The sequence below is a fragment of the Stigmatopora argus genome, chromosome 6 (genome assembly GCF_051989625.1).
Source record: "Stigmatopora argus isolate UIUO_Sarg chromosome 6, RoL_Sarg_1.0, whole genome shotgun sequence".
Taxonomy (NCBI): Eukaryota; Metazoa; Chordata; class Actinopteri; order Syngnathiformes; family Syngnathidae; genus Stigmatopora; species Stigmatopora argus.
The window spans coordinates 8,566,620-8,588,259 of record NC_135392.1 but is presented as its reverse complement, the minus strand read 5'-3'; the positions used below and the strand labels follow the sequence as shown (position 1 = coordinate 8,588,259).

At 42.7% G+C, this 21,640-nt stretch overlaps 3 protein-coding genes across 15 annotated transcripts in view; 2 read left to right on the top strand and 1 right to left on the bottom strand.

Moving 5' to 3' along the window:
* The window catches only part of LOC144075152 (calmodulin-binding transcription activator 1-like), a 57,094-nt gene extending 50,110 nt beyond the window's left edge, over positions 1 to 6,984 (top strand). For 4 of the 12 annotated variants that reach the window (XM_077601937.1, XM_077601936.1, XM_077601932.1 and 1 more), the window contains 7 exons: positions 127 to 275; positions 362 to 423; positions 493 to 608; positions 720 to 821; positions 1,468 to 1,613; positions 1,694 to 1,765; positions 2,963 to 6,984. In XM_077601937.1, coding sequence (XP_077458063.1) covers positions 127 to 275; positions 362 to 423; positions 493 to 608; positions 720 to 821; positions 1,468 to 1,613; positions 1,694 to 1,765; positions 2,963 to 3,038 — 723 coding nt within the window. In that variant the 3' untranslated portion in view covers positions 3,039 to 6,984. Of the gene's footprint in view, positions 1 to 126; positions 276 to 361; positions 609 to 719; positions 822 to 1,467; positions 1,614 to 1,693; positions 1,766 to 1,892; positions 1,924 to 2,962 lie in introns of all 12 variants that reach the window. The other 8 variants (XM_077601930.1, XM_077601929.1, XM_077601933.1 and 5 more) reach the window with 7 other exon arrangements.
* A 969-nt stretch (positions 6,985 to 7,953) lies between these two features.
* On the top strand, positions 7,954 to 17,644 carry LOC144075758 (homeodomain-interacting protein kinase 1-like). Of its 2 annotated transcripts, XM_077603117.1 has the most exons (18): positions 7,954 to 8,301; positions 9,927 to 10,660; positions 10,773 to 10,964; positions 11,048 to 11,229; positions 11,313 to 11,436; positions 11,536 to 11,655; positions 11,779 to 11,865; positions 11,967 to 12,151; positions 12,494 to 12,644; positions 12,717 to 12,903; positions 13,018 to 13,136; positions 14,387 to 14,521; positions 15,450 to 15,610; positions 15,971 to 16,042; positions 16,343 to 16,513; positions 16,595 to 16,806; positions 16,926 to 17,038; positions 17,147 to 17,644. In XM_077603117.1, exons 2-18 carry the CDS (start codon positions 9,929 to 9,931, stop codon positions 17,624 to 17,626), a joined length of 3,423 nt encoding a protein of 1,140 aa, XP_077459243.1. In that variant the 5' UTR covers positions 7,954 to 8,301; positions 9,927 to 9,928; the 3' UTR covers positions 17,627 to 17,644. The 2 variants fall into 2 exon arrangements, with proteins under 2 accessions (XP_077459243.1, XP_077459245.1); XM_077603119.1 differs by lacking the exon at positions 14,387 to 14,521 and having other exon boundaries at positions 15,453 to 15,610.
* A 1,517-nt stretch (positions 17,645 to 19,161) lies between these two features.
* LOC144076209 (RING finger protein 208-like) lies at positions 19,162 to 20,212 on the bottom strand. The gene is made up of 3 exons (XM_077603878.1): positions 20,077 to 20,212; positions 19,574 to 19,900; positions 19,162 to 19,410 (listed from the first exon to the last, which is right to left on the bottom strand). Exons 2-3 carry the CDS (start codon positions 19,879 to 19,881, stop codon positions 19,302 to 19,304), a joined length of 417 nt encoding a protein of 138 aa, XP_077460004.1. The 5' UTR covers positions 19,882 to 19,900; positions 20,077 to 20,212; the 3' UTR covers positions 19,162 to 19,301.
* Positions 20,213 to 21,640: the final 1,428 nt, after the last annotated feature.

Sequence of the window (21,640 nt, the reverse complement as noted above, 5' to 3'; positions counted from 1 at the left end):
GCCTGGTGCCCATACTTAGCTGGGATAGGCTCCAGCACGACCCTTGTAAGGATAGACAGTTCAGAAACTGAATCAATGGCTGCAAGAACGCATTAACCAACAGAGTGTGTTGCGTGTATTTCACAGATGGACATTTCCATGCTGGCTGATCACATCATGGAGACATCCACTGCTCGTCTGAAGCAGGAGGAAATGGAGGCTGAAACCGACTCCGCTAGGTCAGGCCTCAGCGGCGATGTCAGACTACTGTCTGGTTATCTTGCTGAGGTGGAGAGGCAAGTTAAATAAAAATCCAATGTTTTCATGGAATCGGAGATTTTTCGGCACTTGTTTTAGACGTGTACTTTTTCTTCGCCTGCAGGTTCCTCAATGCCAATCCCCAGACACTCGGCCCGAAACCAAACACTCACTCAGGGCCTGAGGGTGAGCAGAGTATTCAGATTAAGCCAGGCCTGTTCACACCATCTGACAGGAATCTCTTCCTCTCTGCAGCTGTGAAAGTGGAACGGTTGAAAACCGATTCTTCCTTTCTTGCCATGACAGAAGCTGAGCAAAGAGAGCTGTGTGTGACCATTAGGAATGCTCTGCACACCGTTAGAAAACAAAAGGTATCCATTATCTATTATTGCATGACCTCCACTCCCGTGTTACTTCATATTTCACTGAACATCATTGTCTATTTTGGTTGATACTACATGTTTGCTTGCCTGCATGACCAGCTTTTAGACAAACTCTTACCATCGCCCCTTCAGGGTCCGATTCAGGAACAACGCAAGGAGATTGCGGCAGTGATTCAACGCTGCTATAAGAGATACAAGCAGGTATGATTCAATATCGCGTTAAAGTCACCTACGGATATTAATATATATAATTAGATGACTTAGGTTCATCTTTTTAATCATTCATTCCTTGTCCAATTCTGTCTGTAGATTTCTTCAATAGCAATATTTGCTTTTAATTAATATTTGCATTAAATATTTTGAAAAAATAATTTGTTTGAATGTGTGTATACAGGTTTGAGAGCTTAAATATTAGTATTTAACTGAACATTCCATGAGAATTTGAGCAACATTTTTTTATCGTTATTTGTACGCCTGTCCTTTTTTATTTCGAAATTTCATAAGTAAGTTTACCGCTATATTTATAGTTTTATCATGCTTTCCATGTTGAAGCTTTGCTGAGTGGAAGAACCATTTGGGCCATTTATTTAGAGCCATCTGCGGCTACTAGAAGGCCACAAGATGCACTCGTAGTATAAATAGTTTAGGCACTCATGCTACTCGTACTACTTATTAGTGAGGACTAAGAACATAGTGCACATAAACCTTGAGATATGTAGTATTAAAGTATCCACTCAAAACTTAAATGACTTTTGTTATACATATTGAACTTTTGAGAACCCGGATTCTGTGTTCAGACATGGAAAAGTAGATATTTAGTGTGGGATTTTAACACTACTGTTTTCAGTATGCACTTTATAAGCGGATGACCCTGGCAGCCATCCTGATTCAGAGTCGTTTCCGGAGTTTCCATGAGCAGAGGAAGTTCCAGCAGAGTCGCAGAGCAGCAGTCCTTATTCAGCAATACTACCGCTCCTACAGACACTCGCTCAGGTACGAAAAACTGGCAAACGCTCGCTTGGCATCACAGTTTTTAATGAAAACAAAGCTCATTCCCCTGTCTCTGCTCGTAGTAATCTTCTAACTAAAAAACAGAACCAGGCTGCACGCAAGATCTTGAGGTTCCTGCTCCGATGCCGTCACAGGTGAGCTATACATTTCAAGCGCACGCACACTTGAGAACACACACACACACACACACAAGCATTCGCAGCCCACTGCCACACGGGCAATGGTGCTAACAACTGCTGTTGTTTTACTGTTTCTACGAAGCCCTTTGATGGACCATAGGCCCCTGAAGCGGGTGAGTCTTCTCCCCCTCTCTGCTCTGGTTCCTTCTCTTTCTCTCTCATGCCTGTTTGCATGTGGGCGCAGGAGAGGCTGATCCAGGCTAATTATTCATCTCTCTCTTTCTGCAAATGTCTCCCTCTCTCCTTCTCTCTCTCTGCAAATGTCTCCCTCTCTCCTTTTCTCTCTCTCTCTCTGCAAATGTCTCCCTCTCTCCTTTTCTCTCTCTCTCTGCAAATGTCTCCCTCTCTCCTTCTCTCTCTCTCTCTCTCTCTCTCTCTCTCTCTCTCTCTCTCTCTCTGCAAATGTCTCCCTCTCTCCTTCTCTCTCTCTCTTTCTGCAAATATCTTCCTCTCTGCTTCTCTCTCTCTCTCTGCAAATGTCTCCCTCTCTCCTTCTCTCTCTTTCTCTCTCTTTTTCTCTCTCTCTCCCTCTCTCTTTCTCTCTCTCTTCTCTCTCTCTCTTCTCTCTCTTTCTCTCTCTCTTCTCTTTCTCTCTTCTCTCTCTCTCTCTCTCTCTCTCGCTCTCTCTCTCTCTCCTTCTCTCTCTCTCTCTCTTTCTCCTTCTCTCTCTCTCTCTTTCTCTCTCTCCCTCCCTCTCTCTCTTTCTCCGTCTCTCTGTCTCTCTCTCTCTTTCTCTCACACCCTCCCTCTCTCTCTCACTCTCTCTCTCTCTTTCTCTATCTCTCTCTCTCTCCTTCACTCTCTCTCTCCCTCTCTCTCTCTTTCTCTGTCTGTCTCTCTCTCTCTCTCTCTCTCTCACTCTTCTCTCTCGTCCAAGACTGCGGCGCTGCTACTTGTGCATGACTGACAGATAGATAGAGGAGCACTCTTGCACATGGCCTTCCTGGGGGCATGACATTATTTGGGGGACTCAAGTGTCTTGCTTGTCTCCTTTTTTTGTGCCTTGAGCGGGGTGGGTTGAATATCCGGGATGGAGATTTTTTTCCAGAAAATAGCTTGTGGGTTATACCATGGAAAGATACACCAAGACGTGGACACAAAGGAAGGAAAAAAATCCCTCTAATGTGTGTCCAATTTGTGTTTTTACACCAGGGTCAGAGAGCAGAAAAAGGCCAGGGGTCCTGAGAGACCCCCGCCCGGCCCAACCCACAGCCCACTAAGCCTGTGAGCAATCCACTCTCCCCTTCTTTTTCCTCTCCAAACTACATTCCTCCCTGCCCCCTCTTCTGCCCCTTCCATTCTCTACTCCCGCTTTTTCGTTCGCCCCCTATCCGGTCTTCTCTCGAGAGGAAGACGTTTCCGCCGACAGACAGAGGACAGGATAGGTGTCCATCATGGCAGCTCAGACAGACAGACAAACAGACAGACTACTAGGGCGAGCCCAGGGATCTGGCACCGTCCACAGCACTGATCCTCCTCCGCAGTTTCACTGGGAGGCCATCACATTAACCTCATGGCATTCTTTGCACTCTTCATGGGTATGTTTCCAAACGGGAGGAAGCGGATGGCGACGGCGTGGCACCGCCCGCAAGTGGTGAAAGGCTTCAGCTCACTCGCTCACTCGCCAAAGGCAAATTTGACTTACTGTACTCATGCAAATCCCGTTGTGTTTTGTACTCAAACACTCGATCCATGAAAGGATATGAAAACATAAACCAAAAAAAATCACTTCTATGTTGCATTTGCATGCAGGTTATTTCTCCGTCCTTTTCGCTTTTTTCCTCCTCTCCCTGACGCTGAAGAGCTCTGTAAGCAAACCATCCCGTTAACGCGGTACTATAATCACACTGTCACCAACCTCTCTGACTTACATTACTTACAAACTTATCAATCAGTCACCTGATCAAGAGAGGAGGAACCACTTGAATGTAAGAGGAGCATTGTTTCCATGAGCGTCGGGGTCTGAATTAACGATGTCTTAATTTGTTACATGGACTTTGTATGGAGTTTGTTCTCAGAGGCGCGGCACTTTGCTCGCCCGCGTGGTGTCTGTGTTCGTTCAATTCAATGCATGTGTTTGAGCCGCGGGCTCCTGCATGCTTGCCAAACTGCTTTCGTGTTGTTTCTTTTGTATTTCTATGTGTAGTTGTGTCTCACTGTTCTCATCGACTTATCCTTGCCCTGCGTAATGTGAACTGTGTAAGGACAAATGACATATTTTGGGTGCTTTTTTTAAGGAAAAAAAACAAACAACAACAACAACAACACAAAGTTTATTTATTTAGGGGTCTGATTATTTATTTGAGTGCTTAAGCTTGAGACTGGTTTCCCCGTTGTGCGCTAAAATATGACATGTTGCGGTGGTTGAATATCTCTGTTGGCTTTTTATTTTATTTGTTTATTTATTTTATTTTTTTCGTGAACCTCTAAATCCTGGCTGTGGTTTTGAGGAAAAAGTCCCATACAGTAACATTGCCTTGACTTTTTGCTGACTGAGAGGTGTCTACGCTTGCTCTGTACAGGACACGGGTCCAGTACCTACCCCGATAAAGGGCACTGATCCCCATATTAGCCCATACGGGCAATCAAATCCATATTTTGGACTATTGCATTTTCATGTATATAAACTGACGAGGTAAGGGGATAACGAGGACCCTGAAACTTTTTCATAAGAGGACTGTATTTAAGATTATAAATTATTTTACTCCCATAATGAGAACTTAACCTAGAGACCTGGCTACACAGGACGGCTGTATTGCTTGTAAATAATGTAGATATTACAAACTGAGTAATGTGCATGATATTTAAGACGCAGAAACAACAAAAAGAACATGTTAGTGGCTATGGACTATGAGAGGATTTAACGGCTTCACTTTAAGAGTATCCAGTATAAGTGTTACTGAAAAGAACATTTTGTTCAAGCATGCAAATGAAAAATCTAATGTTAGAATTACATAAGTGGGAAAACAACGTTAGCTGAAACAATGATCTTTCAAACAAAACATTTACACGTTGTGCTTTTGTTCCTTGGCTCGCAAAAATCAAGCAATTTTTGCCAGTAGTGCCAATTATTATGAATGCTATTTTGCCTAATACTTTTTTTGTTGGGTGGGGAACAAAACCTAAAAGATATCAGTAAGATGCACCGAGGCCACACACGGACTTTAAACAGTAGACAAGATAGTAATAGCTCAACGGTAGTTTGACTAGAGGATGAAATTAAGGACGCAATTCTTGAAATAACGGTGATGAAGATGCTGACAAAGACTATTTCAATGTGATTGCATTGACCCCATTGAAAAAGGCAAGAGGGTAATCCATTCTTTCAAATGTGCTGGTGCTTCAGCAACATACGACTTTAGTTGAAACTTTCACCATTTAGTCAAACGGAATGTCTCATGCCCACTCCTTACATATCATTTCAAACCTTTTGCTCTTCATTGTCACTGCCGTTCTATAACATGGAAAGCTCTGTTTAGGAAGTGCCTGATCAATAACAGAAAATTGCAAGTTAATATCAGGAAATAGCTATTGTATGTTCTCCGAATGGCTGCCAGGAACCTTTCTTCTTTCTCTTACGTGGTGTGTTCAAAAATGACAGTGTTGGACTTGATTCAAGTTAAATGTGAGTTCAAAGTTACATGCACTTATGTCTGAAGGGTGACTGAATGCTCGTGGTCATTTTTTTGCCCGTTTGTTTGTGTGCATTTGGGCAGCATTAAAGCTACGACTTCTTTAAATTCTCTTTTCCAAAACCTCTTGTCGAGAGTCCATCGGACGTCTTTGTGTCAGAGCCTGTGTCCTGCACGGGTTCCAATGGAAACGTTCTTGTAGCATTAAGCCTAAAATAAGAACGCATTGTTTCCAGACAACAGAAAGACTGTCCTGTCCTGTACTGTACTGAACACTTTCTCCATTCACTCCCTCTTTTTCTCATCCTCTGGCTCCCTATTTCCCACACATGCACACACACACACACACACACACACACACACACACACACATACACCACACACAAGTGCACGCAGACAGAAACACAAGAAGGCCACAGTCTTTCTCTCTGTGCTTATGTCTAGGGGAACAGAACAATCTCTCCCTTAGATTTTACTCAGGGTTGAAGAACAGGGAGATGATGTGTGGAGTGTCACTAACTCATTGCTAATACAGCTTTGTGTATGCATATGTATTCCATATGTTGGGGATACTCCAGTTTTGTTTTATCTATGAATACAATCCTCTCATTTTCTAAGGTGGTTCTTGACTGGCCCTTCTCCCATGTGCTTATTCTGTCGTCTCATTTTGTGAGGCAGTGAATGTGATCTGTTTGCTTCTAAACTGGAACGTGTGTCCTTTTTTCTACAAGAAAAGAAACGTTTCGAGTGATTTCTAATGGTCATAAACGCACAAGATTAATACAAAAAAAAATTAGAATGCCATCAATCACAGCCACGTCTCACCTTGATTAGAAACACTAGAAATTTCAGTGCTCTATATTTGGAAGATCTCTCAAACATCTTACTATCTTTCTCAAGCAAACAATTCTACCACATCACCACAACTCCTTATTAGCTTTTCAAAACACCGCAATATCCTTGCGCATATGACAGTTAATGCAGAAATCACTGTTTGTGTGTAGGTAAAGGATGTTGACTAGAAGAAAAAAAAAGATGGTCATCAAAAGTAGATATGAGTGAGACAGTTACTGACAGATGTGTGGAGACGGACTCTCTTCCCCGCTGGTGCGCCTGGAAAATGAATGGTACCTGTATACTCTTTATGCCTTGTCTCTGAGGCGGCGTGCCCAAACACAGCATTGCATGCAAGAATGATTAACCCGCATAGACAAGCTAAGGCTTAGACCTCTCCAACTTCCTGTCCCCGTCTTCCCTCTGTTTCATCTTCTGCTCTATTCCAACCTTGCCTGCTATTGTGTTCTCCATGCCTACCATTCCTATTCTTTTGTAGCCTTCTTCGACTTCCTATGTTCAACTTTTGTTTTGTTTGCATGCACAAGCATCACAAAACTGTTGATGTTTTTAAGAGAATATTTTGTTGCTGAGGCCATGCAGTGTTTTGAATATTGCCCTTATATGTGGAAATTGTCCTCTGAATGCTTTACATAATTTCTGCTGTAAAATGAAATCAGAATAAAAAAAGAAAATTTGCACTTTAAACTGTCTTTGGCTCATTTATTTGGATATACAGTAGGTTGCCTCATTCGTTAAAAAAAAGTACTAATTCTCTAAACTATCGTGTACCCTTTCAATGAGGTCTTGTGTAATTGAGTGTGAAATCCAAAGTCATTTTAGATAGTGTCCAGCACCCCATATCCCTGACCTGGATAAATTTTGTTGAAAATTGATGCAGGGATATATATTGTTTAATTTAGGTGTATTATTTTTATGCAACATTGAAATAACCTGGCAAACATGATAAGGCAAATGGTTAAGGATAAAAAAAATACTAGTAATGTCCTTGTCTCCCATTTAATATAAAAAGCATTATTAATGTGACATAGGGAGCTTATATTTATCATTTTTTATTTGGAATGTAGGTGGCACACTTTACCATATCCTAGCTATATACCTTATAACATCTTATGCCAATCATAAGATGCATTTTTATATGAACTTCATGTTACTTTTTGCAGATGTACATCAGGCCAATTGGTAAGAAAACTGGTGGAAGGGTGCACAAAATGTGAGCATTTGACAAATGATCTGAGCTTTCACAACATCACGGACTATTTTAATCAAAACAAATGTCTTAAACAATTGCTTGTTTTTTTCCTATGAATGGGTGAGTTGTTTCATATTGCATGGAATATTTGGAGCAACAGCCCACCCTGATGTGGATGGTCCACAGGAAAATTACTGGTAGGACAGTGACGTCAATTCACATTACCGTAAAGCATAACGTACGCATTTGACTTTGCCACTCAAAACGAGAAACCAAATGATATTAAACACTTCCTTAATAGAGGAGGCTATTTCAGAATTTATCATTTGCAGATATAGTTTATTTTTGATTTTTTTATTATCAAAATAGGCCGTTTAGTCAGTATCCATTTCCTTGAGAAGTATAACTATTAACATTACGGTAATCACCGGAACTGACATAGGAATCGCAGCTGATATAGCGATGTGGGGGCTTTTTTCCGGTGTAAAATGGGGTTTTCTCCCTGAGGTGGAAGCACTTCAGAGTAGATTTTAACTAATATTTTAACCCACCGATGGATTTATTTTAGCACTGACCGTTTAAATATAAATGTATAAAGCAATGTTTGGCAGGCGATCTTGTAAATGTGGAGCTCTTGCGTCCTCTGCGGCTGTCAAGCACTCCCTCGCCTGAGAAAACAATGCGGGCCTAGCTACTGTTAGCATCTTTGGCTAGCAGGCGGAAGCTACTCGGGTATCTGCTCCAGTGGACCGCAGTGGGGATTCGATCCTCGGACAACGCCGTTTTCATACTCCGTGACAACACACCACCCGGTATGTAACACACACATGCATGAATACACTACATTTTCTTTCGGCGAGTATTGTAGTGTTTTTCGTCTTTTATGTGCGCGATCGCCGATCGCCTCCTAGAAGTTACATTCGACCAGTTAGTGAGCAAAAACGACTAAAGTGTCGTTGCGCTAAAGATATTCTCTCAAACATCTTGATGCATTTATTGATATCATGTTATTGTCACGAAAATCACTAGGGATATCATCTCTTAATTTGCTGATGGAATTATATTTAGGAGGTTTCGATCGTAGCTGGGTTTTAATTCGGGCCCGACATGACTACGAAGTCAACGCTTTGACAATGGAGTAACGGCGCTGCTGTAAATGTGTCTGAAATCATCACCTTTTTTTCCTTAATATCGTATTTACTATTCTGATTTTACTATCAATTCAATGTACTAGTGTATTTTGCACATGAATAATAGTGATGGTGCCAATGTGTTATTACAATGTTGCGCTGTCTTCTAGGCCACCGGCTAATCCAACTGACTGGTTTCGCCTATTAAAACAGTTTACAGCGGCCCTCACGCAGAATCTGATGGCTATGAGGTTTATTTTTCCCGATTGCCTTAGTTTCCAAACACATTAGTTGTCTGACAGTCGATATTTGTACTGACCAAAGAATTTGTTCGTTTAACGAAGCCAAGAACATGTTAGGAGTCACGCCCTTCTTTTATAATTCTCTCCAGAAAGGCTAGTGTTCAATTTGGGGAAATCTCTTGCTAATCCTTTTTTTACAAGATGTGGTGTCACAGTTCCTCTTTTGGTTGCTTAAAATGTTAGTTTTATTTCATTCTTCTATTAAGAATTTACCAAAATGTGGAACATTCCGAGAAGTAATCATGCTGTGTTGGGGTTGAGGTTCGACTTCCAAAAACACTGTGCAGGAGAGACAATTCGTTGTACTTTAAGACCATTTGGTGGACTAGTGGTTAATGCGTTGGCTCACAATTTAGATTTCTTTATTTTTAATCTGTGTTCTTGGGAAGTCTACTTACCTGTTCTCGTTGCATGTGCTTGTGTGGTGCTTCGCCCACATTCCAAAAAGATGCTTCTGGCTTTATGAAGGCTCTAAATTGTCCACAGGCTGAATGTGAGTCTTTGCCAACAATTAATTACGTAATGACAAGCCCAGTTGTTGTAGGCAGTTTCTCGCACAAAGTTACATGGAATTCTAATTTCAGTTTTAAGTGTTTCCTGTTAACCTTTTGGTTTGAATATTTGTGTGTGTTTTTTCCTTATCGGCTCTTTACCTTATATGGTCATTGTGCAAAAAATGAATTAAATTACAATTCTAATTTCTGCCCGGTTTTCCCAGGCAGATGAGGATTCATTATTTTTCATTTAACCACTTGAATCCCTTAGTTTCCATCTGGCTTACTGGTTGTGTTTTTTGACTAAAAATGTTTTTTTGTGGTGGTTCTACATGATTGCAAAATGTATTGAGTGTGGTCTAGATGTTGCAGGTAAAGGTTACATTTTCAAAGAATCAAGGTTTTCCAAAATGTATTTGTTTATTTCTATATTTTTCTCAACCTAGTAAAAATGTGACACCCGGCAACATCACTTTTTTAAATTGTTTAACATGCGATCTTTCTTTTTCAGCAATGACCTCTCAACTGCAAGTCTTCTCGCCTCCCTCCATCTCCTCCAGTGCCTTTTGCCGTGTTAAGAAGCTCAAGGTGGAGAGCAATGTCTGGGACGTGTCCACTACTGAAGCCTACAGTTCCATAGCGGGCCAGTCGGCGTATACCTTTACCCCAGCCATGGCCGTCCCCCCATTTGCACCGTCCTTGGTCTTCCCCCCGACAGCGCCCGGATCTCGGGGTCAAGTGGTGGTTCGCGCAGCTGACAGCACCGGTAGTCTTCCTCGGGGTTCCAGTCGGCGCGTCGCCGAGCACGTGTCCTCGTCCTCCTACGCTCACGTCGAGACGGCCTCGGAAACCAGAGGACACCGACACGGGCACAAGAGAAAGATGGAGGAGACCAATGAGGGCAGTGGGAGTGGCTGCGGCAGTGTGCAGATTTTGGAGGAGCTTTCCGCTCCCGCGGCCACTTTCTCTACACGTACGGGTGGCGGCGGAGGAGGTGGCACGGGCCAATCCATACCTCACTCGGCCCCAACCACTAAAAGTAGTAGCTCCAATGGTGAAGGCGACTATCAGCTGGTGCAGCACGAGATCCTTTGCTCGGTGTCCTGCAGCTACGAAGTGTTGGAGTTCTTGGGAAGGGGCACGTTTGGACAAGTGGCCAAGTGCTGGAAGAGGGGCACCAATGAGATTGTGGCCATTAAGATACTCAAAAACCATCCTTCGTACGCTCGTCAGGGACAAATTGAGGTAACATCTTATCTTGTTTCATTAAATGTGTAATGTCCACTTAAATGTTTTTTTTTTTGTATCGCAAGCTTCCTTTGGCATATACCACAAATGCATTTTTTTTTAATCCCAGGTGGGCATCCTCAACAGGCTGAGTGCAGAGAACGCGGACGAGTACAACTTTGTGCGCTCCTACGAGTGCTTCCAGCACAAGGGACATACTTGTTTGGTGTTTGAAATGCTCGAACAGAACTTGTATGACTTTCTTAAGCACAGCAAATTCAGCCCGCTGCCTCTACGGCACATCAGACCGATTCTACAGCAGGTATCATGATTTCACGGGCAAAACTCGTTTGATCCAAAAAAAAAAAGGAAGGTTTGCAGTCGAGATAACACGTTTGTGTTTAGGTGGCCACGGCACTGATGAAGCTCAAGAGCTTGGGACTAATTCATGCTGACCTCAAGCCTGAGAATATTATGCTGGTGGACCCCCTCAGGCAGCCGTACAGGGTAAAGGTCATTGACTTTGGCTCTGCTAGCCACGTTTCCAAGGCTGTGTGCTCAACGTACTTGCAGTCTCGCTACTACAGGTATCAGGTTGACAGACCATCAGTCTTTTTAATGACATTGCTATATTTGTATATCTAACCGCTTGCTTTGCTTTGCTGTGCAGGGCTCCTGAGATCATTTTAGGTCTGCCCTTCTGTGAGGCTATTGACATGTGGTCTCTGGGTTGTGTGATTGCTGAGCTCTTTCTAGGTTGGCCTCTTTACCCGGGAGCCTCGGAGTACGATCAAGTCAGTGTCACAAGTCATGCTAATATAAACATGAGTATTTTACTTGGTTAAATTCTGTACAAATGTGGGTTTTTTTTTTTCTTCCTCTTTTTTTTGCAGATCCGCTATATTTCCCAGACTCAAGGCCTGCCAGCTGAGTACCTACTGAGTGCAGGCACAAAAACAAGTCGCTTTTTCAACCGAGGGCCAGACGCTAGCTACCCACTTTGGAGGCTCAAGGTCAATATAACATATCAATGATTCTGCCGGTCATTCTGTTAAATCGTGGGCTTCCATTGATGGCGAAAGACTTCCAATCAATCCATTTGAGGCATTGAAAACCATGATCGTATGTATTTTTAGACACCATCCGAACATGAAATGGAGATGGGCATCAAATCCAAAGAAGCCCGAAAATACATCTTCAACTGTTTGGATGACATGATGCAGGTAACTTCAGGAATAACTTCTTGTTAACGCAAGCATATTTCATACGCCCGTAATTACAAAGGAAACTAGATAAAACATTCTAATATGAATATCTTTCCCAGGTCAACCTCTCCTCCCATTTGGAGGGCACTGACATGCTGGCCGAGAAAGCTGATCGAAGAGAGTTTATAGACCTCCTGAAGAGGATGCTCCGCCTGGACGCTGACAAGCGGATCACACCTACAAAGACTCTCGGTCACCCTTTTGTCACCATGAGCCACCTCATGGATTATCCACACAGCTCTCAGTAAGTGTACTTTCTAAAGTCCATTGTAAAAATAACAGTGAATAAGACTTAATGTTCTGCTGACAAATCTGTTCATATGTCATGCTATCTAATTTAATTTTGCTTCACGCATAACCGTATTTCTGGTTATACTTGAACTATGAAATTTTCATTAGATTCCGAATTTCCTTTCCAATATTTATAAAAAAATAAATATCCCCTCAAGTGCCCGTGGAAATTTGCTTGTAAGTTCCAAATTTTCCACCCAAGCTGCCATGTTTTTTTTTCTAACATGCCTGCATTGCATATGGTGACAGTTTCTCAAATGGTTCTCCGAGTAAATAAAATGTTTTTTCTGTTCAGCGTCAAATCGTGCTTCCAGAACATGGAAATCTGCAAGCGCCGGAGCACATACGACAGCAACAAATCCCTCTACTCCACCAATGCTGTTCCCAGTGCTGCAGCAGGAAACCTGACTGTTACTTTCAGTAGCCAACTCAACCAGCATAACCAGGCGAGCTCAACACCATCTCTGTTTTATTTGTGACGTAACCTCTAAATGTATTAACAAGTAGATGCCCTACAGGTGCCTTCTGCGGCAGGAGCGGTGCCGTTGTTAAACTATCAGCCAGCTCTGTACCAGCAGGCGACGATCAACATTCCTGGTCTGGCGCAACAGAGTGTCCCTATTCCAACTCGTCCAGCTGGACTATGTAGCCAGGCAGAACCCTTCCAGCAAACTCTGATTGTTTGCCCACCTTCCACCATTCAAGGTAAGACATGCAGTGTTGTGGATGAGGTACAACATGGCCTCACCTTTTTTTTCTCCACTGAAATGATAGGAATGGTAATGGCAATAATCCTAATCATGCTAAAATGATGTCCAGGGCTACAGTCATCAAGCAAGAGCTCCACCTTCCCTGTGAGGATGGATAACTCTGTTCCTATAGTACCTCAGAACCAGCCTGCCCAGTCCTTGCAGATCCAGCCCAGCATGCTCACACAGGTAGTTGGATGGCTGCCGTCATTCCTGAAATCTATGGGCTGAGATTTGTGCCATCAGAATTTGAATCTGTATCTGAATTTCTAAACTGGAATACTGATCTTGAATTTGAAATACATCATTTGAAGAGTTGAAATATGAAATGCGAATAGAATTACGTTGTCTGATTTGATTCATTTCATTGAAAATTGATTTTCATGCTACAAATTCAATTTGAAAACACAAAATTCATCTTTTTTTTTCCCCCCGGGACAAATGGATACATTGAGAAACGCAATCAAAGGAAGCAGTGAGGCATGGCCTTCAAGGGCAGTTTTTTTATTTGAAGTATTCCAGTATTTTAAATTCAAGTTTAGTATTTCAGATTTAGTTTAGAAATGACATTTCTGATGGCCCAATGATCAGCCGATAGACACCTAATTCTCATCTTAAATATATCACTCAGTATTTAATTGCTAAGCTGTTTTCTCTTGTGTGGGCTTATTTTCGTGGCAGGATTTGTCATTTCGTATAAGAAAATATTGTTTGTGCCCTGAATTCAGAGTTGGTAATTTGCTGCGTCATCATGTGTCACCCACATCACTTCCACTGGTTTCATTCATTTCATATGTGAACCAGAGAGTGAGTGTTTTGGCTTTCTTGTACCGTGGAGTGGGAAAATAACTCCAGTGCTCTGATTGCCTTTCTACTTCAGCATATTACACTTTGTACTTACAAACCATTTGTGACAGCAGGCAGGGTTCCGGACTGCAGTCTAAATCAGCTGGGTTTTCCCTTTCATTTTGGCACGGTGCAAGTATATTTTTCATCTGCTTGCACCCGTGTGAACTATTAAATGTGCTGATACATATCAGCATGTTTAGTGGTTTTGATGCTGAAATAAAATTTGGGGGCCATCCTAAAGCCCTATTTTTGGCAATCTTGTACAAATGAGATGTCCAATATTTATTAGCAATAGATTGAAATGTGTGGAATTGTGAATATTTTAAATACAGTGAATTGTGTGATCCTCTAGGACCACTTTGCTCCTGGTTTGAAAAATAATACTAATTAGTCTGGAGCCCTGCTCAAGGGCATATTTGACCACGAATTTGGGTTTCAGCTAAATGGGTCCTAATTTCTTCACATTGCATTTAACGTGTCCAGATGACGTGTTCAGCTGGATTTATCTGCTCTCTAACTCACACGGCAGCCACAAAGGACGTTTGCTTTTCTCACACTGACTTCCCCTATCCCCCCCTCGCATCCTCCAGGGTTCCTGTACACCCCTGATGGTGGCCACCCTGCACCCACCCTCATCAGGCATAGCCTCCCAGTATTCCCTACCAGTCGGGCTAGGTACAGGGGTGGGTCGGCCCACCCTTTTGGAGCACACAGCCACGGTGCTGGTAAAGAAGCACGAAGAACCACGTGCATTTTCTTTCATACCGACCAGGCGTCGTCTATCCCCTGTCCCACTTTCTTTTCATTTCTTCGCCTTCCTCTCAATTTCTGCATTACACATTGAATCTCAGTATTACTAATTGTGTGTGCATTGCATCAGATCACATACTGTATACTCAACTGAAAAGCCTTATAATATATTGTAGTTTAGCTTATTTTGGAGACATATTTGTTCTAAAATCAAGTGTGCTGTTTGGCACTCCCCTTGTGGGCCTGTTGACAGTTTATTGGGTTTTTTTAGGTGCATTTTGGTTAAAAACATATCACCCCACTGCCTCCTTTTTTTCCATCCTCACTTCATTCACTCACGCTGACATTCTCCACCTTTTCCCCCTTAGGTGTGCTAAGGGCATGGAGCGCATGTGTTGCTGAGTTGTTCTGCGCTTTGCTTGAAGCTTCTCATATCCTGTCCTCCTTTTTGGTTTCAGCTCAGGATGGTGTGTGCCTCCAAAGCACTCCCCACAATTTCACTCTGACACACTTTCTATTTCAGTCCCACAACGTATGGCATGCTGCAGACATACTCTTGTTGTCAGTTAACAAAAAAAAAAACGACTAACTCCCGTTTCTTCTTTAACAGGCACCATGATTTGTTTGGTTTTGCGCATCCTGATCTGTTTCCAGTGCTTCCGTGTTTGTGCTTTGCATGATTTCATTTTGTTGAGTTGTTGCCAGGCCGTGCTAAAAATAAGGGAATGGCTCGGGAAGGTTGCTCACTTATCTCGTGCTTTGCCTTACCCGAGACTGGCTCTATGATTGTCTTTTGGTCGATTTCAAAGCATGGCCTCATTTGCCTGACTTTTTGTTTAGCTGCCGAATGTTAAAACAATATTACCTTGATTGAAATGTGACCCCGTGGGCCACTTCTCCCAGCAGGCCTGGCCCACTGGAACGCAACAAATCCTCATCCCGTCATCGTGGCAACAGGTCCCGGGCATGGCCATCCACAGCTCTGCTCACCAGGCAAATATTGCTGAGTCGCCACGGGACACCCATCACTCAGAGGCCACCGCTCAGCAGGGGCACAACTGGAGGTATGTCAACCTAACAGTCTTCCCATACATTGTGAAGGAGCTGTTTGGTAGGTACATAAGGAGAATTGAGAGGAAAAACTTGTTTGGAAATATAAGCAAGGGAGGGAAAATAAAATGCATCTCTATTCTTCTTGCTAAAGAAATTATCAATTCATTCATTGGCTATATTAAATGACAATAGACGTCCAATCTATTTGAACTGAGAGGGGATGCAGCCAATGAACAAATGTTGCAATTGATTGATGTCTACTGGTGAATGTACATAAAAAAGACGCAACAAGTCTACATTATTGCGACTGCGTTCATTGTCAACGACACTGCAAGAATTTATTTATTTATTTATATTTTTATTTATTTTAGGAACACAGCACAAACCAAAACACAACAAGAGCGCAAGAAGGTCAAAGCCAGACGAGGAGAAAACAGAAACAGGTCAGTGACAAAGATAGCAGAAAATTTATCGGCACGTCAAATGAAGTAAAAAGCATTTTTTCTTTTTATTCATTTAATTAAGCTGTTTTTCATTTTACCCAGTAAGACCATAGAGAACAGCTTCTCATTTACAATGCTGGCCCACAATGAGACTGAATTATTTTTTTATCTGAGATGAACACGCTGCTGGAGATATTAAAATATTTTACTATTGTTCCTCAACTTCCTCCATGTGGTTTGAAAACTGACCGTCTTTATGAACTTATTCAGGCAACTAATTTTTTTTCTGCTTGTGTTTAGGGGTATCTCCACTGCATCGGTGCTCAGCACCAATGCCGTGACCTCATCCAGCCTCATGGCCACTTTGTCCCAGCCTATCGTCATCTCCGACACCCCCAGCCCGGCGGTCAGCATCATAACGATCCACAGCGATACCGACACCGAAGATGAGCGGAAGTTTCATCCAGCCAGGTGAGCCTCCCATGAGCTCCTTTTTAAGGTGTTTTACCCAGCAACTCGCGGATTTTGACCACTGCCGTTCCTCTTCTGAAGCAACGTCACATTGGGCCAGCGGACCAACGTCATCAGCTGCGTGACCGTGCACGACTCTGACTCGTCGACCGCCAGCCCCCTGACACCGCGCCCCCGCGCACTTAACGCAGCCGGCGCCTCTCGTCAGGCTAAATCTCTGGCCGTAGTGGCGCCTTCGGTCAAAGTTCAGGTGCCCGAGAGAGGCATGGCTTCACGCAGCCGCCCGGAGACTGGTAAAAAAAAAAAGCGTTCTCATTCCCCAGCCCTCTGCCATTTCAAGTTATTTTTATATTGAAAGTGTCAGTAGTTGATGTGATTTTTAAATAGTTTTTGTTTCACTTTTCCCCACCAGTGAACTACATGAAACCTAAGAGAATGTCTCATCAGCAACCAAGTAGTTCAGGGGAGGGCCCGGAGCGACACGGTCTGATGCTGAGCCAGTCACGCCCCTTGAATCTCAGCCAGGTCAGGCCATTTTTAATACAGAGTCCACACACGGCCGCAGGTTCCCACTCGTTCACGTCACGCACGCCCGCTAACCCTGACGCTCGCGTTTCTTGGATCTTGTCAAAGGTCCAGCCCTTGGTGTCTTCATCTCAGGAGCGTATAGGGGCCTCCCACGGCGACTCGTCCCTGCGCCGCCAGCAGACCTTCCCGGCGGCCGCCTCGGCGTCGCACTACAGCTTCCCCGAGGTGTCGGCGCTGGCCTCGGTGTCGGCCGCCGGGCCCGGCTTGTACACGTACCCGGCCTCCACCGCCCTCTCGTCCGCCTCTCAGGTCATGGAGCAGCTGCTGGGCCGCGGCCACGGTGGCCACGGACACTCGCCCTCCGCCTACGGAGCCGCGTACGCGTCCTCCTCTTCCTCCTCCTCCTCCAGGAGAGACTCGAGTGGCCGCAAGGAGTCCGTCAGCAGTCTTCTGCACGGCCTCCCGGCGGTCTATCAGCAGCAGTTTGCCGCTGGCTCTCCTTATGTGAGCGTGACGCCACGGGCCGAGGCATACGCTGCCTACCAGCTAAGCCCCAGACGTCTGGCGCAGTACCCCTACCTATAAGCCCCTCCCTTCCTTCCTTCCTTCCTTCCTTCTCTTACATAGCACCACCAAGGGACGACTGTCACTTATCCGATTGCTGCTTTTCATCACGATACCTTTCCTTTCCATCTATTTTCCTTGAGGAAACATGATCTTATCCCCATATTTCACCCACTTCCTTCCTATTAGGCGTTGTGCTTCTTGTTTCTTTATGTGAAGAGAGACCCTGCTCCTGTCACAAGCTGCGACGGCACTTTTAGGCCAGCGTCCCTCCCGTGCTAGTGAAGGACTAGCTGACACTAATCCACTCACTCACTCCCTGTGTTTTAGCTAACCTAATAATAACTGTACTTGATCTCGTCTCTTTTTGCTCTGTTTAATTTATGTTTCGTCTGCGTAAGATGGGAAGACGTCGGCGTTGGGTTTAAGCTGCGGAAGTTGGCCCAGATGTGATGGCTCATTGTTAATTTATGTGCACATGTGCTAATGTGTTTATGTAGTGACTGTTTTAGGCCAGATGAACCATGCAATAGGTATTTGATTTTGCGCTTTTCTTTTTAACAGAATGTATTTATGATGAGTGAGATAAGGCTGGCAAGTGATACGAAAATTGTTTTTGGGGTTGTTTCAAAGAGGGGAAAAAAGGAAGTGATTGTTCATCCTTAAAATATGAAATAAATCACCATAGCAATTAAATGCAACATCCTTTAGCCACTGTTATTTAGAAATGTTATGGGTTTGAGTAAGGCCAGTTTTTATGTAAGAAAAAAAATACACCTTTTCTTGATAATCTGTGGATTCTTGCATATGATCTGAAAGGTTTATTACTTCATGTCATGTAAGAAGCTGGCTATGCCTCTTACAAGAATGATTTATATATATATATATATATATATATATATATATATATATATATATATATATATATATATATATATATATATATATATATATATTTCAGCAATTGCAGAAGAGAGATGTTTCCTTCAGGTGACTGCGATGAAGTCTTAGGCTTACTGTGGGTTCTAAAAGCTTTTTAGCCAGTCCTTCCCTGTTGTTTGCATCATTTTGTGTTGTAATGTCTGAGTATTTACTGTAATTTGACCTTATTATAGTAGTGAAAGAATCTACTTGGTAGAACTAATTCAGGGAAATGTTTCAGCTCTATAATCCACCATCACTATTTGCAATAAAAGTAACACCTACACAATGCCATTGTTTTTTTTTTCTTTTCAATTACAACTTTTAAAGCTATACACATTTCAATTTAACCCATTGACATTCCTATTAAATCAGTGATAGGCCTCCCAGTCTAAATGCCTTGGAAATCTGTTGACACCAATGACAGCACCCGAGTGAAATAGAATACCAATGTTGAATTTAACCTCATGCAATGTCACATTTGGAGGACCTAAACCCACATAGACATTTCGAGCTGTATTTTTTGGGGACGTGAGAACAGGTGTGACAAAAACACGTGCAATGTGTGAAAGTTGAGAACCTGTTTGAAATATACATAGTCTAATTCTGTATGGTTATTATACAGGGAAATAGTGCCAGAGAGCAAATAGTTTTTATTTTTTTATTTTGAATTTATACACTGTCATAAAATACCCTTGATAACAAAATAAAAAATATAATACACTAGATAATGTACAGTTCAGAGACAACTTTGATACAAAGAATAAGATGCGGGCTAACATCCAAAATGTTCTAAAGGACCATCATGGATCATCGCATTCATAATAAAACAGTTGAAGACTTTTTGCAGCGTGGATTTTGAAGGAGTGCCATCCGAATTCAAGCTGTGGAGGAGAAAGAAGAGTTGTTTTTTACTTTTGGACTCCAACGTGATGAGTGATGACATTGAACTTAATGGCCAATCCATTTTGTCTCAAAACAATCAATCATGGTTAGCAGATTTGGATGTCTATCACTACAGTTAATATAGACGAGTGTTCTACTTACAACATTGGCCTCATGAGCTCCTCCAGCGATTCGTCCTGCTTCCTCTTCTTGGACTTTTCCTTTGGTATCTGATCCCAGATCTCAGTGTTCACCCACAATGCCTCGGCCAGGTCCAAGCTGACTTGAAAGGTGGTGATCTTGCGACACACGGGGCAGCAGATGGTTCGGCTGGCACTGTCCACACTGGTTAGTTTCTCCAGACAAGAGACGCAGAAGGTGTGACTGCAGTGTAGCAATCTGGGAACCCGCTGACTGCGTGAGTACTCGTGAAAGCACACCACACACTCCAGATTTTCAGTTGGCGACATGCTGGGGTCACTTGACAGTCTGTTTGCACATGACAATTATGTTACACTCATTTGATTGGCGATGAAAGTTATGGTCAGGGTAATCTATTGTAATCTTCTTGTATGTATTTTATGAATGGTTAATGTGATTTAAAAAAATCTCATTGCTAAAATACTTGCATGATATGTATTTTAGATACATTAGCAGGTACTTACTTTTCAGTTGAAAGTGTTGTTGCAGTATGAAGTTAGTTCAGCGTTGGCTGAGGATTGCTTGCCGTGCTTCTTTTATGCCGCACCATTGTTTATTTATGTCACGTGACACACTGCAGAATTCCAGAGAAGTCTCTCTGGAAAAACTGGGGGGCTTGCCAACACCTGACCGTTATCGAAAGTTAGAAACAACCTCTGACAGCCTTCCAGGGTGATTTATTTGCTGACATTTTTATCAGCAAACTTTGCCCCTTCACATTACTGGTGGTCACATGGAAGTGTGGCTCCAGTTCATGTCATACGTTAGCCACCTACAGTTATTTCTTGATTCTTTTGCCTTATAGACAGGTTCCAGCAGCCAATAAAATCCATTTTTGTCTATACATACTTACTTGTTTTCCTGTTGTGTCCCTCCTGGCTTCCCTTCCCTTCCCTTCCCTTAAGTGACCCAGGTGTTTGTGATTTGTCTTCAACCCATGTGTATTCAAACCTCTGTGTTCTGGCACGTGTTTTGTGGGAGTATTGTTCCGTCTTTCTTGGTCATGTGAGTAACTTTTGCCTCTTCGTTTTGTGTGCGTCATCCCTGCCACTATTAAGTTTTTATTAAGTGAACTTTGTCCCACCTTTTATTATTTTGGATGATTATTTTGAAATACTAAGTTGTGCAAGCACTCCCCTCTCGTTTTTCCGCTTCCTCCATCCTGGGTTCGACTACGCTGCGAGCCTGAGGCAATACATTACGTATTATTAATATAAACATGTGACTGAAGATAATTTTGCTAAAGAAAAAAAAAACGTTTGTACCAAAGTATAGATGTGTTCAACCTAGATAAATAGTACAAAACGTGCCATGTAGATTTATTTTGATTTAAAAGTATTATCACGAGGAGGCCCAAAAGCTGAGTGGTTAACACATTGGCCTCACAGTTGTGGGATTGACGGTTAGATTCCAGGTTCGGACTTTCCTGTGTGGAGTTTGCATGTTCTCACTATGCTTGCATGGTTTTTTTCCGGGGGCTCCAGTTCCCTCCGACATCCCGAAAACATGCCTGGTAGGTAGGCTGTTTGGTCACTCTATATTGCTCCTAGGTATGAGTGTGATCGTGAATGGTCGTGCGTGTCCTTGTGCCCTGTGATTGGCTGACCACCAATTCAGGGTGTCCCTTGCCTAGCGCCATAGTTGTCTGGGATGGGCTCCAGCACCCTCTATGACCCTTTTGAGGATAAGTGGTACGGAAAATGAATCAATGAATATCATACTAAGCCTTACAGTAGGGTCTTCACCTCTCTCTGGTGGTGAGAATGTTAACATCTTATCTTCATTTGTTTAGACTAAACTATATGTACATAGTATTTAATTATTTTTTATTTATTTTAATGAAAAATAGCCTTACAACAGATGTTTTTTTTTTAAATAAAAGTTAGTCTTACTGTATATGGTCTTTTTTAACAAATAAAAGTCTTGATATACATGGTCTATTTTTTTAAACAAATAAAAGCTTTGATATGCATGGTCTTTTTTTTAACAAATAAAAGCCTTACTATACATGGTATAAAACTAAGATCT

Coding starts and splice junctions, on each gene's coding strand:
- LOC144075758 (XM_077603117.1), top strand. CDS start 9,929: ATGACCTCTCAACTGCAAGTCTTCTCGCCTCCCTCCATCTCCTCCAGT. Junction 11,230..11,312: donor TTGCAGTCTCGCTACTACAG/GTATCAGGTTGA, acceptor TTTGCTGTGCAG/GGCTCCTGAGATCATTTTAG. Junction 12,152..12,493: donor GATTATCCACACAGCTCTCA/GTAAGTGTACTT, acceptor TTTTCTGTTCAG/CGTCAAATCGTGCTTCCAGA.
- LOC144076209 (XM_077603878.1), bottom strand. CDS start 19,881: ATGTCGCCAACTGAAAATCTGGAGTGTGTGGTGTGCTTTCACGAGTAC. Junction 19,411..19,573: donor GAGCTCATGAGGCCAATGTT/GTAAGTAGAACA, acceptor TCTCCTCCACAG/CTTGAATTCGGATGGCACTC.